The sequence below is a fragment of the Camelus ferus genome, chromosome 34, assembly GCF_009834535.1.
Source record: "Camelus ferus isolate YT-003-E chromosome 34, BCGSAC_Cfer_1.0, whole genome shotgun sequence".
In the NCBI taxonomy this organism is placed as follows: domain Eukaryota; kingdom Metazoa; phylum Chordata; class Mammalia; order Artiodactyla; family Camelidae; genus Camelus; species Camelus ferus.
The window spans coordinates 19191423-19206622 of NC_045729.1; the positions used below are offsets into that span (position 1 = coordinate 19191423).

At 52.5% G+C, this 15200-nt stretch overlaps 1 protein-coding gene across 5 annotated transcripts in view; it reads left to right on the plus strand.

Moving 5' to 3' along the window:
* Positions 1 to 15200, plus strand: part of LOC106728924 (maestro heat-like repeat-containing protein family member 1) — a 63729-nt gene that overhangs the window by 39058 nt on the left and 9471 nt on the right. For all 5 annotated transcript variants that reach the window (XM_014554389.2, XM_032473135.1, XM_032473136.1 and 2 more), the window contains 16 exons: positions 143 to 295; positions 1032 to 1154; positions 1445 to 1524; positions 2117 to 2252; positions 3893 to 3982; positions 8309 to 8413; positions 9186 to 9321; positions 9765 to 9862; positions 10388 to 10537; positions 11262 to 11416; positions 11668 to 11803; positions 12429 to 12622; positions 13374 to 13511; positions 13717 to 13834; positions 14204 to 14344; positions 14667 to 14840. In XM_014554389.2, coding sequence (XP_014409875.2) covers positions 143 to 295; positions 1032 to 1154; positions 1445 to 1524; positions 2117 to 2252; positions 3893 to 3982; positions 8309 to 8413; positions 9186 to 9321; positions 9765 to 9862; positions 10388 to 10537; positions 11262 to 11416; positions 11668 to 11803; positions 12429 to 12622; positions 13374 to 13511; positions 13717 to 13834; positions 14204 to 14344; positions 14667 to 14840 — 2127 coding nt within the window. The remainder of the gene's footprint in view (positions 1 to 142; positions 296 to 1031; positions 1155 to 1444; positions 1525 to 2116; positions 2253 to 3892; positions 3983 to 8308; positions 8414 to 9185; positions 9322 to 9764; positions 9863 to 10387; positions 10538 to 11261; positions 11417 to 11667; positions 11804 to 12428; positions 12623 to 13373; positions 13512 to 13716; positions 13835 to 14203; positions 14345 to 14666; positions 14841 to 15200) is intronic.

Below are 15200 nucleotides of genomic sequence, written 5' to 3' on the forward strand. Positions count from 1 at the left end.
CTGTTCACCACTCCACGGCCCCATCTGGCCTTCTGAGCCCTTGGACCCAACCTTGCCCTCTCTCTGAACCGCCACGTCCCCATCAGGCAAGGAGGATAGGGTGACGCACGGACGGGAAGGTGAGTTTCCCCCTCCCCTGCAGGAGCATCAGCCCAGGGAGTGGGGGATGGTCTGTCACACCATCTACTTGTGCTACAGCAAGATTGTCTCAGAGAGCAAGGCGGCCGCCGTCGAGCACTTGGACGCCATCCTGGCCCTGGTCCTGCAGCACTACCGCCACTGCATCGTGGAGAAGGTACCTCCTGTTTGCTCGGTGTCTCCAGCGCCCATCCCTGCCTTCTCCCTCTTCCCCTGCAAGGAAGAGATGCCTGGCCCTGAACGGGACCCCGTGGTGGGGATGGGACAGTGACTGCCTCTTCCACATTTCAGTCCTTCTCCTTAATCCTGCTGCTCTGAAACGCTAACTGGCTAACTGGCCGGGGGAGGAGACCGCAGGGGTATGAGGTCTGTTGAAAGTGTTTCCTTCCCTGCTGGCCTGCTGCGCAGTCTGCCTTTGGGCTCTTTGCTGCCCTCTCTGACGAAGGAATGAGGAAAACCTAAGTTCCCTAACACAGTTGTTGGAAGATGCATTCGGGGGCATTAGAGGGAGCCCCAATTAATTTTCCTGCTTCCGCTCTTTGTCCAGAGCATGTGTCCCCAGGGTAGGGGAGGAAGTCCTCCCCACTCCCGGCCCCACTACCATCCACCTGGACATCCTTCGGTAGAACTTCTTCAGTGGAAAGACGGTACCTTGAGAGAGACAAGGCAGCTAGACTTACCCTTATTTAAGAGTGCCACCGGGGTGAGATGCGGCCTCTCCTCCGCGTGGACGCCACAGGCTTCCCTTTCCCGAGCTGCCCTTGGCGGAGAGCTGCGGGGCCTCGGCCTGGGGAAGGCCACGGAGGGCCTTGCTCCTCATGACCAGAGCCCGTGTGAGTGGTGCCCCGCCCCAGAGCATCCCCACCTGGGCCTGAGCACAACGCTTCGTTCAGGACAAGAACCTGAAGCTGGACTACCTGGACGCTCTGACCAAGCTGACCGGGGTCCTGGGCAGCCAGCCCGCGGCCTTCCGCTTGGAGTTCCCCCACAAACTGGAGATGGTGGCCTTCATGGTGGTTAGTGACCCTGCCGTGGGGAGGGCAGCCGGGTCCCCCCAGACACCGCTGGCAGTGCTCCCAGGCTGGGCCCGGAGGGGAGAAGTCCGATTCCCCGTGCCCCGCTTCCCGCTCCTTCCCTTCCCTTCCCATCGTCAGGGCAAGGGTGGGTGCTGCATGGGGGCTGCCACTGTGGGGAGCACGGACGTCCCTGGAGATTCCAGGTTCTACCTTCTGGGGTGGGAGGAGGGGGAGGCAGGCAAGAGAGAGGTGTTCCAGACCCTCTTGGTCTCTGGGCGTGTGTGTCACAGGAGCTCATCAAGGAGGAGCCGCTGACCTCCATCTCCAGCCCCATCAGGCAGAAGGCGATGAGCATTGTCACTGACTTCAGGTGAGCACACCAGCTGCTCTGTCTTCCTTGCTCTGCCTGCACTCGGCTCTTCATTCCCCAGTGTGTGCCCACCTCTTAGTTTCTGCTTCTGGCCTCAGGGCTCCAGGCAGGAGTGAGCCCCCACAAGGCAACGCCTGCTGCTTCCTTGCGCCAAGATTCTTTAGGTGGGATTTTCGGAGCCCCTGGCCAAGACCACCCCTACCATGTCCACGGGCACCTGCCGTGGCTTCTGCCCCAGGCCGCCCTCTGCCTTCAGGGCTGTCCCTGACCAGACACCTCCGCCCCGTCACGGATCCCCCATCCCGTCCAAACATCTGGGGAACCAGAAAGTCACATGTCACCCCAGAATGTCAGTGCCATTTCCTGTGATCACTGTGCCCCTCTCCTTCTGTGAGTTCCTCTGTTTCCGTGTTCCTGGTTCTTTCCCTCTTTTCTTACTGTTTCCTCCCTTTATTGTTTCATCACCTCTCCTGGCACCTTCCACCTCCTTGCCCCACTGTCCCTCCATGTCCCCCTTCTCTCCACACCTTCCTCAGCTGTTGCTGCCGGCCACCACTGTCTGGTTACATTTCTGCTCCTCCCTGGATCACAGGCAGATCAGGCCCCTCTTAGAGGTGAAGGAGAGAGCAGAGCTGCTCCGGGCGTGCTACAAGAGTGTGTTCTGCCTGCCGCCCACAGATGTGTTGCGAAAGGAGGCGTCCAGTCCCCAGGAGGCCAGTGCCAACGTGGTAATTCACTCTTTGATGCTTGTCTCTGCATTTTAATTTTATTTCGGAGAGGATGAGATGGACAGGCCTGGCAGTTTTATGGAAGGCTCATCCACCTTATTTAATAAGGACAAAATCATGGGAAGGAAGACCTCCTATGAGGAAGGGGTCGGAGGTGATGCAGTCTGAACTCCCTCAGGAGACACGCCTCCTTCCTGGGGGCACTTACAGGTGACTCCTGCTGCCACTTAATCTTCTGGCCCAGAGGCGGACCCTCAGTCCTTCACTTCATAACTGTCGTACAACTGAAACCAGGCTGGGACGTTCGCACGGGGCTTTACTAAAGGCCTGTGGGGTTAAGTAGAGCCAGGGGGCCCGGGAGCAGGAGACCGGAGCGCCCCCGGGGGCAGAGGCTGCTGATGTGCGCTTGTGCCTTTGGTTCCAGGGACTCCTTCGTGGTCTCTGGTTACTCCTTTACCTTGACTGGTTGTTCTTGTTTATTAGAGATGCCATCATCTCTTGAACTTTTTTGAGGACCCGAATAAAAACGTAAACAGATTACATGTTCTGCTATCTATTGAGCTAGTCTGGTTTGCTTCAGGGCCAGCGGTGTGCTTGTTTGCGCTGGGCCTTCTGTCCATCCGCTGTCTGGTGATCCTTCTTTGTCAGTTCGTATTTAGTCTTGTTATGAGGGAGGGACAGGTTCCCACAGAGAGGGCTGAGGTGTTTCCTCTGCCTGTGTCCGCGTTAGACCTGCCTCAGGGTGGCTCTGGTTTGGGTGGGGAGCCAGTCTGACAGGGTTCCCGTGTCTGGGGCAGGCTCTTACTGCTCCAGTAGGAAGAGCTTGGCTCTGGAGGTGGATTCCTTCCGCGGACTTTATTTCAGGGAGAGCTGCCTTCCTGCTCCTTTCCCCTCCTTGTCAGCTCTGGGACGATCACAAATGTTGCCTTGGTTCTGCCAGCCAACCCCTGCTTTTCGGAGCTCTCCTAGGTGGATCACCTGCTTTCTTTATGAGGTTTATAAGGTTTGGGGAGGGAGGGTACAGCCCACGTGATAGAGCGTGTGCTTAGCATGCACAAGGTCCTGGGTTCCATCTCCAGTCCCAGGAGATTTATATTATATTTATATAATATAAATATATATTATAATAATATAATTAAATAAATAAGCCTAATTACTGCCAACCCCCAAAATACAAAACTAAAAAGAAAAAAACTTGAAAAAAAAAGTTTTGGGCAGGGTCACTTCATTCACTGAAAGACGGGAGAGAGACATCTACTGTCCTAGCTTTTGTGAACCAGTTTCCCTGCTGACTGCCAGGCTGGTCCCTGCCTCTCCAGCCAAGCTGCCCCGCAGTCAGGGGGGCAGAGTCCCAGGCTGAGCTCCCAGGAGTAGGGGGCAGGGGCAGGGTGGCTGGGACGGCAGGGAGCTCCCAGCCCGCTGGGACAGCACACATCAGGCGGACGTCTGTGTCCTGGTGGAAACGAGGGAATCCCTTCACGTTCATGGCAGACAAGTGGCCCTTAAGATGCAGGAGAAAAGTTGTGGGGCGGGATCTCTCAAGGAAGGCATCCTGGGAGAGCCAGGGTGCAGAGCGGAGCACGGAGGGATGGGGGTGGCTGAGAGCCCGGCCATCGTTTGAGTCCCTCTTCTCCCCTCAGGATCTGTTCAGGGAGACCCTGCAGTCCCTCCAAAAGCTAATGGAAACACTTATTGTCGAGATGCCCACTCGGATCCAGCACTGCTTGGAGGTCAGCAGGAGGGAGCCCCCTTTCCTTGGGCTGCGTAACCAAGCGCCACAACGGAGTGGCTTCCACTGGCAGAAATATGTTCCGTCTCAGGTGTACAACCTAGAAGTCCCAACCAGAGTATCAGCAGGCCTGGTTCCTACTGGAGGCGCCAAGTGTCTCCTGGCAGCCCGTGGTGTCCCTTGGCTTATAGACATGTCACTCCAAGTCTGCCTCCATCCTCACAGGGCATCCTTCCCCTGTGGTCTCTCTCTGTGTGTGTTTTCTTAAGAAGGACAGAAGTCACTGGATTAGGGCCCACCTGAACCCAGTATGAACTCACCTTAACTTGAATTGATCTGCAGAGACCCCATTTCCAAACAAGGTCACATTCTGAGGTTCTGGGCAGACATGAATTTGGGGAGCACACAGTCCACCTGGGACAGCTGGGAACAGAGCAGGAGAACAGGCGAGGGGTGGGAAAAATAAGAGGTAGAACTGAGGATAGAGGCTGGGGGCAGAGCCTTAGGGGAAGGACGACCAGGGCGGGATCCAGATAACCCTGGTCCTCCCCTGGAGGAGAAATTTCCCTTCTTCTTTCTTCCCCTCCGCGCATTGCTGCAGTCCTCTCTCTCTCATCCCCGCTCAGCCCTTCACAGGAGTTTCTGTAGAACTATTTCTGAGCTCTGTATTCTGCTCCATTGGTCTCTGTGTCTGTCTTTTCACCAAATACCACACTTTCTTGATTATTCTAGTTTTAGTGTAAGTCTTAAAATTGTGTAGCAGGATTCCTCTAACTTTCTTCTGTTTACCTTTGCATATAAATTTAGAATCAGCTTATCTGTATCTACAAAAAATCCTGCTGGAATTTTTATGGAGTTGCATTAAATCTATAGATTCATTTGGGAAGAACCAAAATCCTTATAATGCTGAGTCCTCTAATCCATGAACATGTTATGTCTGTTTTTTAGATCTTTGATTTTGTTCATCAGCGTTTTGTAGTTTTCAGCATATAGATCCTGTGTATATCTAAGTATTTCATTTTTTGGAGATACTGTAAATGCAATTATTAAAACATTTTGGGGTTCCAAGTATTCATTGCTAGCATATAGACATTCAATTGAGTTCTGCACATTGACCTTATATTACTTCTAAGACTTTTTTGGTGGGTATATGGACTCCTTGGAATTTTCTATGTAAAAATCATCTTACTTGCAAATGGGGACAGTTTTAGTTCTTATACCTGTTTATTTCACTTCCCCACCTTACTGCACTGGCTAGGACTTCCAGGATGATGCTGGGTAGAGTGGGGGCAGTAGACATCCTTGCTTTGCTCCCAGTCTTAAGAGGAAGGCACTGAGTCCTACACCACTAAGTATGATGGTAGTTAGACTTTTGGTAGGTGCCACCTACCAGGTTTGGAGGTTTTCTTTTATTCCTAGTTCACTGAGAATTTTTAACATTAATCGATGTTGAATTATGTAAAATTCTGGGGGGGGGGATCAACTGATATGATCATGTTGATTTTCTTCTTTAGACTATTAATATGGCAGATCATACTGATTGATTTTCAGGTATTGAAGCAGCCTTGTATTCCGAGAGTGAACTCCACTTGATTTTGGTGTATTATTCTTTTTATATATTGCTGGATTTAATTTGCTGATATTTTGTTGGGAATTTTTATGTCCATATTCATAAGGGATACTGCCTTATAGTTTTCTTCTTTGTTGTCTTCGTCTGATTTTAGTATCAGGTTAATATTGGCCTCTTAAAATGAGCTGGTAAGTGCTGCCTCTTCTACCTTGTGGAAGAGACTGAGTAAAATCGATGTTGTTTCTTCTTTAAGTGTTTGATAGAAGTCACCCTTGAAAACATTGTGACCTACATATTTCTTTTTTTTTTTTTGAAAGGATTTTAAACTATACATTCAATTTCAAAAATAGCTATAGAACTATTCAGACTATTTGCTTCGTCCTCAGTGAGTTTTGGTTTTTAAGAAATTGGTCCATTTCCTCTTCACCTAAATTGTTGAATTTATGTAAATTAGAGTTGTTTGTAGTATTCACTTGTGCTTTTAATGTTTGCATAAACTTTTTCATTTATCTTCTCTCTTTGTTTCTTTGTTAATCTTGCTAGAAACATCAATTTGGTTGATCTTTCAAAGAACCAATTTTTTTGTTTTATTACTTTCCCCATTCAGTTGCTTGTTTACTATTATCTGTAGCATTTTCTTCCCTCTGCTTGCTTTGGATTTATTTTGCTTTTTCTAGTTTTTTTTTATTTAAGTGGGAACTTTGATGATTGATTTGAGATATTTCTCTTTTCCTAATATAAACACTTAGTGCTATAAATTTTCCTCCAAGCACTATTTTTGCTACATCCCATGCATTTTCATATGTTATATTTTCATTGTCATTCAATTCAAAATATTTTATAATTTCTCTTGAGACTTCTCTTTGGCCAATCGATTATGTAGAAGTGTGTTGTTTAATTTCCAAATGTTTGGAACCTTTCTGTTATCTTTCAGTTATTGATTTCTAGTGTAATTTCATATGGTCAGAGAACAGACTTTTTATGATTTCAATTCTTTAAAATTTGTTACTTTATTTTATGAAGCAAGATATGGCCTATTTGCTTTTTTTTATTGATGTAATAGTTAGTTACAATGTGTCAGTTTCCGGTATAAGCATAATGCCCCAGTTGTACATACACACACATGTATTCATTTTCATTTTCTTTTTCATTAAAGATTATTACAAGATATTGCATATAGTTCCCTGTGCTATACAGAAGAAATTTGTTTTTTGTCTATTTTTACACATAGTGGTTAACATTTGCAAATCTCAATCTCCTAAATTTATCCCTTCCCACCCTCTCTTCCCCAGTAAACATAAGATTGTTTACTATGTCTGTGAGTCTGTTTCTTTTGTAGATGAGTTCATTAGTGTCCTCTTTTTTCTTTCTTTCTTTTTTTTTTTTTTATAGATTCCACATATAAGTGATACCGTATGGTATTTTTCTTTTCCTTTCTGGCTTACTTCACTTAGAATGATGATCTGCAGGTCCATTCATGTTGCTGCAAATGGCATTATTTTATTATTTTGTATGGCTGAGTAGTATTCCATTGTATAAATATACCACAGCTTCTTTATCCAGTCACCTGTCGATGGACACTTAGGTTGTCCCCATGTGTTGGCTGTTGTAAACAGTGCTGCTGTGAGCACTGGGGCACAGGATGTACTTTGTGTCTGTACTATTTCACGTCACCATTATGACTGTGAGGTTCATCTGTGTTCTTACATGTGGCACTAGATCATTCTTTTTTATTGCTATGTAGTATTCCATTGAATGAAAAAATATATATTCATATATATGTCTGTTTATCTGTTTTTGCAAAATGATAACATTGTAGTTCTACCATTCCTTATTCATTTTTGTCTGGAATTCTTCTCTAAGGAGAAGTCACCTCTATTGACTGGTTGCTTTGAGGCATAGCTCACAGAGGAAAAACAAGTGCTGGATCCTTTCCCTTCATTAGTTTTCAAAGTAGTAAATTATTTCTTAATATTCTCAGAAGGTGACCAGTGAAGGTTATTTCTCTAGCATCATTTGAATTGAAAATGAATTTTAAAATGCTTTGTGTGTATTAATCACAACTATTAGTCTTATCGATGCTTAAACTGTCCCATATTTGGTCAACAGGAGCCTCTTCAAGTTGACTCCTGAGTCCCTTGAACACGACTGCAGTGTCTTCAGTAGCTCCCTTGCTCTCCAGTACAATGTCTTGTGCATATCCTGTCTCAGTCCTGGGGTCAGCTTTTCTTCAGTTGTGGGTTGCTGTCTGCTTAGCTGCAGCATTGTCAGATTGATGGCTGTAGCTTGATGTGCAGCGAAGCTTCTGGATCAGTGGTGTTTTGAGCCCATGATTTACCAACTGTGAGACCACTTGTGCATTGTGTTTCAGAGAGGAATCATCCATAATTGTATTTCTCAAGCATATTTATGCCCAGTTCACTCTGGAATCAGCAAATACAATGATTCTTCTTTGTTATCACCATCTCCTCTTTCTACTTAAGAGTGGGAGGAGGTGGGTAGGGGGACACTTAGGTAGAACAACCCACTGAAGTGACTGAAAATCAATACAATCTGCAAGCCACTGCTTTAGCCTGAAGAAAGAGGTAATAATGGAAGAGATTCCTAGCAAAATCGGGGGTCGGAGGAATGAGGGCTCCTGGTGCCTGACCCACGTGTAACCTGCCTGCAGGCGCACTTTGCAGAAGCCGGGTTCAAGGTCACCTTTCCACCCACTGGGCGGAACAGGCCTCTCCTTTCCTTCTCTTCTCTCTCCAGTTCCTGGACGTGTGGCTGAACTCCCAGAAGGACAGTGAGCGGGAACGGGCCATGTGGTGCACAGCCTGTATTCTTGGCTTCACTGCAAAAATGAACAACTTTGAAGTGAGTGGGAGCCTTTCCTGGAGACTGAGCCCTGGTGTCCCCTCCAGTCACTCTCATTGCCGCCTTCATCCCAAATTTCATCTCATAAAGTACCGGGCCTCAGCCACTGATGCTCACCCTCCATCTTCCTGGCCCCACCCTCTGTTCTCTCCTGTGAACCTCACCTTTTCTCTCCTTTCTCCCTTCTGACATCTTCTTCTTGGCCTTTCCTTCCATCCATCAATTCACTTCCATCCCACCTGGTTTGGTTTGATTCCATTCATCTGAACAAGCAGCTACTGAATACTCATCTTGTGCCAGGCACTGTGCTAGGTGTCACAGTGGATACACAGAGGACCAACACAGTTGTCTGTCTTCATGGATCTCACAGACCGCTGGGGAGAGAGGCAGGCATAGAACAAACTATAATAGAAGGTGATAACAAAGGTACAAACCAAATGTAGTGGGAAGAAAAGATCAAAACACAAATGACTGCAAGAGAAAGGATCCGGAAGGCTTCATGGAGGAGGAGGCATCTGAGCTAGACTTGAAGAATGGGAGATGTGTGTCAAGAGGTGAAGAAGGGGGACAGTGTAAGGTCCTTCCAACACTGTGATCCCATATGTCCTTCCCAGCCACAACTCACCTGTCCAGTTCCATCCCCGATAAACTCACCTCATCCCACCTCGAACCTCTCTGGTCCAGGCAGCTCCTCCTCCTAGTTCTTTTCCTGTGACGACTCAGCCTGAGGGATTGGCTGGGATGACTTGTGGCTTCCATCTCTCCTCTCCAGACAGAAATCGAGTTCACCCGGCTGGGGCGCTTGGTGAGGCTGCTGGCCGTACGCTGCCAGGACCCCGTGGACAATATCTGCTTTCTGTCTGCCCAGGCCGTCTACAGCCTCTACTGCATCCTCCTGCAGCAAAAGAGTACAGAGAGTCTTCTCCTCCCCCTGGGGCCCCCGCCAGGCCTGGCTGTCCCCACACGCTCTGTCCCGGGAGGGCGGGAGCCCAGGAGTTACTGAGCACATCCTTTCCACTGAGGAACCTGCCCACAAACATCTATAGATACCTTCTTGGGACAAAAATATGCCCACTCCAAAACAGTTCTTCTGCATCATTTTCTCCCCATCTGGCTGAGCCCCTTACTCAGTTCTGCTCCTGCTCTGAGGCAGGCACCGGGGTCGGGGGGTTCCTTCGACATCGGCCCTCACATCCCCTGGCTTCGTGTCCTCCCTGTACCCCCAGCCCCACACGTTACTCCTCGCCCCAGCCGCCTCGGCTCAGTAGGTGTCTCGGGCTGGGCAGCTGGGGAAGTGGGGGCCTAAGGCTCCTTCTGAGTGTCTAAGCGCTGGGCTGGGCGTCTGTTTCAGAGACGGCAAGGAAAAAACAGGGCTTGTGGGAGGAAGAGGGCAGGAGCGAAGTGTACAGTGCCAGCGTGTTCTACAACAGCACTTTTGAGATTGCCGAGGTGAGGGGTGTGCCAGAGGCCAGTGGGGAGAGCCTGGGCCTCCCGTTTACAGACTCCTGGGCTGGGACCCTTATGCCCCATCTCCTTCCCTTCCCATTACTGGATGCGAGCTTTGCCTTTGGGGAGCCTTTCCTGCCACATGCTCACCCTTGCAAGCATCATGGGTCCTTATCCTTTCTTATCCGTCCCCCTGAGAAGCACCTGCTCCATGCTAGTAATGCTCTGTGGGCACCCAGCCCATGCCTCAGAGAGCGGTCACCAAGGGTCCCAGCCCCCGCCCGGCTCCGCACGCTGCCCAAGCCACTTCTGCCCTCTGAGCCCCACGCTGCACCTCCCTCCGGTCCCCAAAGACTCTGTCCCCAGTGAAAGGGTCTTCCAGGAGCTGGCAGACAGCTCATGCCTAGGACAAAAGCACACCATGCTCCGCAGAGGTACTCTCCCTCCCCCGGCCCTGACCGGGAGGGCGGCTCAGGCTGTCTCCCGCTGGGGGCCTGCCGCGTCCAGCCTGACCGCACCGTGTTGCAGGCGTTCGCAGAGTACTTCACCCAGATGCAGGTCACCAACCTGGTGCTGACGGCCATGGAGGGCCTGACCAACAGCAAGGCCAAGGAGTCTCTGGCCGCAGCCCAGCTGATGAGTGGTGTCCTGAAGGAGCGGGGCAGAGATATGATGAAGGTAGGGTGGCGCCGTGGTGCCAGCTGTGCCCAGCAAGCCCGGAGCGCGGCCTCTCCTGCCTCTCTCACTGACCGGCCAGAGGGCCTGGGGCAGGTCCCTCTCCTCTGCGGCCCTCAGTTCACTCACCTCTAAGTTGGAGGCTGGGACTAGACTTCCTCCGTGGTTCCGCTGAGCCCCGGCATTTGGAGTCCTGAGCTCGGAACTGCAGTTCCTTCCATGTGGGGGCCGTTTCCTTGGCTCATGACGACCATGCTCAGGGCTGTGGGCAGCTGGATGGCTAATGGTCAGAGCGCAAGGAAGCACTGCTGGGGGTACTCACCCCGGTTCCCTGGGGTGCGATGGGGGCTTAGAACCTCTGAAGGGTAAGGCTGCCAACTGCCAACCAGCAAGCTCATGGAAGGACTCGGACATTTGAATACATTTTCTTTTAGACTTATGTGTAAAACAGTTATATTTTGCATAAAAATCCACATTTCCCACTTCACTGAAAACAACTTTAAAATGAGGTCACATAGGACAGCTCTCTGAGTGGACACTGTCCCTTTTATATATGGCATGGGCTCTCCAGACCCTCTTCTCTCTGATCCTGGATACCATGGCCTCCACTCCTTTATGTTACCTACGTAGCCCAGGTACCAGAGATGGGTTGGAGAGTTGGTAGAGAGGGATTGGGGGAAGGAAGCATGGAAGGATTTATGGAGACCCTTCTGGCTCTGCCCTGTAGATTGAGGAAGTTGTGGAGGGCATCCTGGAATGGCTCAGTTTGCAGCTGGAGCCCAGTACGAAGGAGGAGACCCTGCGGGCCATGTGCCTGCTGGCGGGCAACAACGCCCACATTGTGGTGCCCCTGCTGCTCAACAAGCCCCTGCCCTGGAACAGGTACCTCCCTACGGGGCACCCTCCTGCCGGGAAACGTGCCCTGCCCCGCCCCGCCCCGCGCGAAGTCAGTGCACAAGGAAGCACTCTCTTAGATGCCGATCAAACTTCATCGGTGTTTGCTGGCGAAGTCCTCTTTGGTCCCACTCCCTCCAGACCGTGAGACCTGGCTGCTCCAGGCCCAAGCGAGGCCAGACTAGCCCTAGAAGCATGGTCAGCAGGGTGCGTGACACAGCTGTCTCTGGGTCCTGCAGAACCAGCCTGTCGCTGTGGAAGGTGTTTGGCACCCAACGAGAGACCACAATCGGTGTCCTGCAGGTGCTCATAGGCGTCCTGGAAAAGCTCGACTCCAGGGACGAGACCGGGGAGATGCCCTTCCAGCCTGTGGCGGTCAGCACAGGGAGGGAGGGGCCCCAGACTCCGGGTCAGAGGGGCCTGTGGGGCAGGAGCAGATGTCGGGGAGGAGCAAAGAGGAGAGGCTGTCACTGGAATCACTAGCACTGCCCTCGCGGCTAGCGTGGTGATCTCTGTTTGCACTGTACACCTAAGAACTGAATGATGCGGCAATGGAAAGGGCAGGGGTGGTCCGTTTTATGGACAGGGAAACGTTCCGAGCTAAGCAGCTTTCTCTAGCTCCTGATTGTGGGGCTGGCACCCATTCTGGGGGGGCCTGAGAGGCTGGGGGAGGAGGATGTTTGGTGGCCCGGAATTGGAGTTGACATGCCCTGAAGCATCTTCTGCTGAAACTTTGGAGTTGGTTTCCTTTTGATTTTTAAAGTCAGAGGAGTGAAGAGAAAGCAGAGTGCACCTGTGTGGCCCCCTCATTTCCCCGGGGATGAGCACTGGCCTTTCAGTGTTGGGGTGCTTCTTGCGAGCCTGAGTCAGAGTGAGCTGTGACTCACCTTGGGGCAGTGACGGGGAGGGCAGGGCGGGACACGGTGTGCGGGATCGTGGGTCTGTTTGATGCTCAGGTCCGGTCAGATCTGGTCCCCACCTCCACTGTCTCCTCCCCCAGGTGGCCTGTGCGTTGTGCGAGATGCTGTCGGGATCCCTGTGCCAGGAGGCCGTGAAGGAACTCTACCCGCGGCTGCTGCTGGCTGTGCTGCATCATCTCTGCTGGGTGATTGAGCAGAAGCCCCCCCAGAAGATGGTGGTCTACACCAAGGAGGGGGGCCTGGGCAGCAAGAGCAAGCCCTTCGATCCCACTAGGTAAGCCAGCCCCCCAAGTGACGGAGGAATGAGACCAGTCCATTCCTGAGAGCCCTGCAGGACAGCGGCAGAAGCGAGGAGACAGCAGAGGGTGTGGGGGTGGTCTCACGTGTCTCCACCTTTCTCACTAACCCTTCGGTGGGCGCACTGCCGGTCGGTGTGCGTGGCCCTGGCTCTGCACGCAGGGACGCTCGGTTGGATGGTAACTGGCCGGGCGAGACCACGTCTGTGTCACCATCCCTGTGCGGCTGTGGTCCTTTGAACCTGGTTGGCCTCTGGCTTGCCTGTCACTAGCGGTGCCGTCCTGCACAAGTCACTACTAGGATTCAGATGTTTGCCCGTCGGACTCCTAGATAAGTGTCCTCAGGGCATTTTGTTCAAATGACGTCTTACATGAAAATGAGAACAAGCGAGACCAGTGAGCACAGACTTTCGGACGAGCTGGGCGTGGAGTGAAGAGACACCCTCGCCTGCCCTCCACGCCCTGGAGAGCAGCCACGGCCCTAGAGTGTCTTTCTAGGCTCTTTACTCGGCCTCCATGGCTGCGTGAGCTCCAGGGTGGGAGGGGTGAGTGGAAATGGTTTTCACAGAGCCGTGGACTTTTGTCAGCTGTCAGCGGGAAAGCAGAACCCAGCTACCGAGGCAGGGGACTGTCTCCCGGCTTGCTGGCGGTGGGATACAAACCAGGGAGTAATGCTTCACCCATCCTTCTGTCTCTTCCTTTTCACAAACCTCATGGCGTGGCCTTCAGTTGTGCCCTGGAGGTGGTGAAGTTGGTGCTGTTGGCAGCCGCGTATGAGGGCGTGGTGTTCTATGGAAATCAGCATCGCAGCTGGGACCTCCTGTCCTGCCCCAAATTTTACTATATGGGGATCATGGACCTGACCAGGTGGGACCATTGCTCCATCACCTCCTAGCACCACTCTAACCCCCTGACCCCAGTTTCCAAGGGCCCAGCCTTCAGCACCCCTCGTTCCCCATCTCCCAGCCCTCTGGTCTCCTGATTCCTCAGCCCTCACGCCTCCCCTGTTCCGTGCACACTGGTCCCTTGACATGTCCCCCCAGCAACTCCTGGCTTCCTGTGTCCCACCCAGTGCCATGGTGAAGAACTGTGAGCCGGCCGTCCTGCACCAGCTCCTCAGCCTCGTCAGGAACTTCCTCTACAGCTTAGATCACCGTTGGAAGACCCTGGCCAGGGCCTTGTACGCGCAGGTGAGGGCTAGGGGAGCGGCCCACGGCCCTAGCCCTTCATTTGGTCACTCACAGAGATGTTAGCTAGCGGGCCGTGGAGAGCGGACAGAGTAGGAGCCTGGTTAGAGGAGGCAGGAGAAGCCGGGGGCGGGGCCAGCAGCTCTGGTCCCCCCAGAATGATGTGTGGACCCCAGCACCCGGCTCAAAACTCAAACCTTATCAGCGTACCCTCCCACTCCTTACTGCAGTGTCCACTCCACGTGTCCAGATCTGCCACTTTCCTCAACTGGACGCAGTCCTGACCTGGCCACAGCCAGGGGGTGCTGAAGGGTGCACTGGGTCCCTGTGACCTCTTCTCCATCCCTGGCTGTGGTCTCCTTGCACCCACAGCTCCTCTGGCACCGGTCAGTGGCTCAGACTCTGGGGCACGACTTCCTGAGCAACCTTGTCAAGTGGATCAAGGAGCCTGACCTTGTTATGAAGGAAGTTGGGCTCCGGGGCATCGGTAACCTGGCACTGCATCCAGGACAGGTGAGAGCGGGGGCCGGACGGGGACTGGCGTCGGTCCCGGGAGCGTTTCGTCTCCCTCCCTTGGGTCTTTGATGACCCAGGGCTTGGTCTATCTCCCAACCCCACATCCTCGGGCCACACAGCATCCTGACTGTAGACTCACATAGACTGGCCATCGGGCCCCGCACCCTGGGCACCAGCCGTCCGCTTCCTTGGCACCTCCGGCCCCCAGGCTCCCCACGTCTGTCCAGTGTCTTGGGCATCCTCTGTTTTCTCAGAACCCTGTCCCCAGAGTGTTGCCTCACCCCCCAGGTGGTGAGTGACCTCTGCCTTCTCCCAACAGTCGGCATCTCTGAAGAGCCTGGTTCCATCCTTGAGAGACCTGCTGAAGAACGAGGTGCGCGTGACGGTGCAGGCAGTGAAGAGCCTGCGAAACATCATCTGCCACGGGCAGGCAGAGGACACTAAGGTGGTCTTCTGCAGCATCTCCAAACACCTGCGCCCACTCATCAACGATGTACGGGCCTGAGTCCCGGATGGGACGGGAGCCGAGTGGGCTGGGGCTGGGAATGAGCCCGCGTGTGCCGGGGGCCGTGGGAGAGGGCTGGAGCCCCCGGGCTGAGGAAGGGGGTTGTCCCAGACACACTCCCCTTACACACAGTTGTAGCACATGCTCGTCCAGGGGTAGCACTGCTCTGTCACCAGGAAGGAAAAAAAGTGACACACTGACACAAAATGGGTTCCAACCCCAAGCATCTTCTCCAGCAGACCCCGCCATGGGGTGATGTGTGGGGGGAGGAGCATGGCCCTGCCCTCTCTCAGGCAACACAGGGACCCCAGAATGCCAGGAGCCTCGTCTCAAGAACCCAAAGGCTCA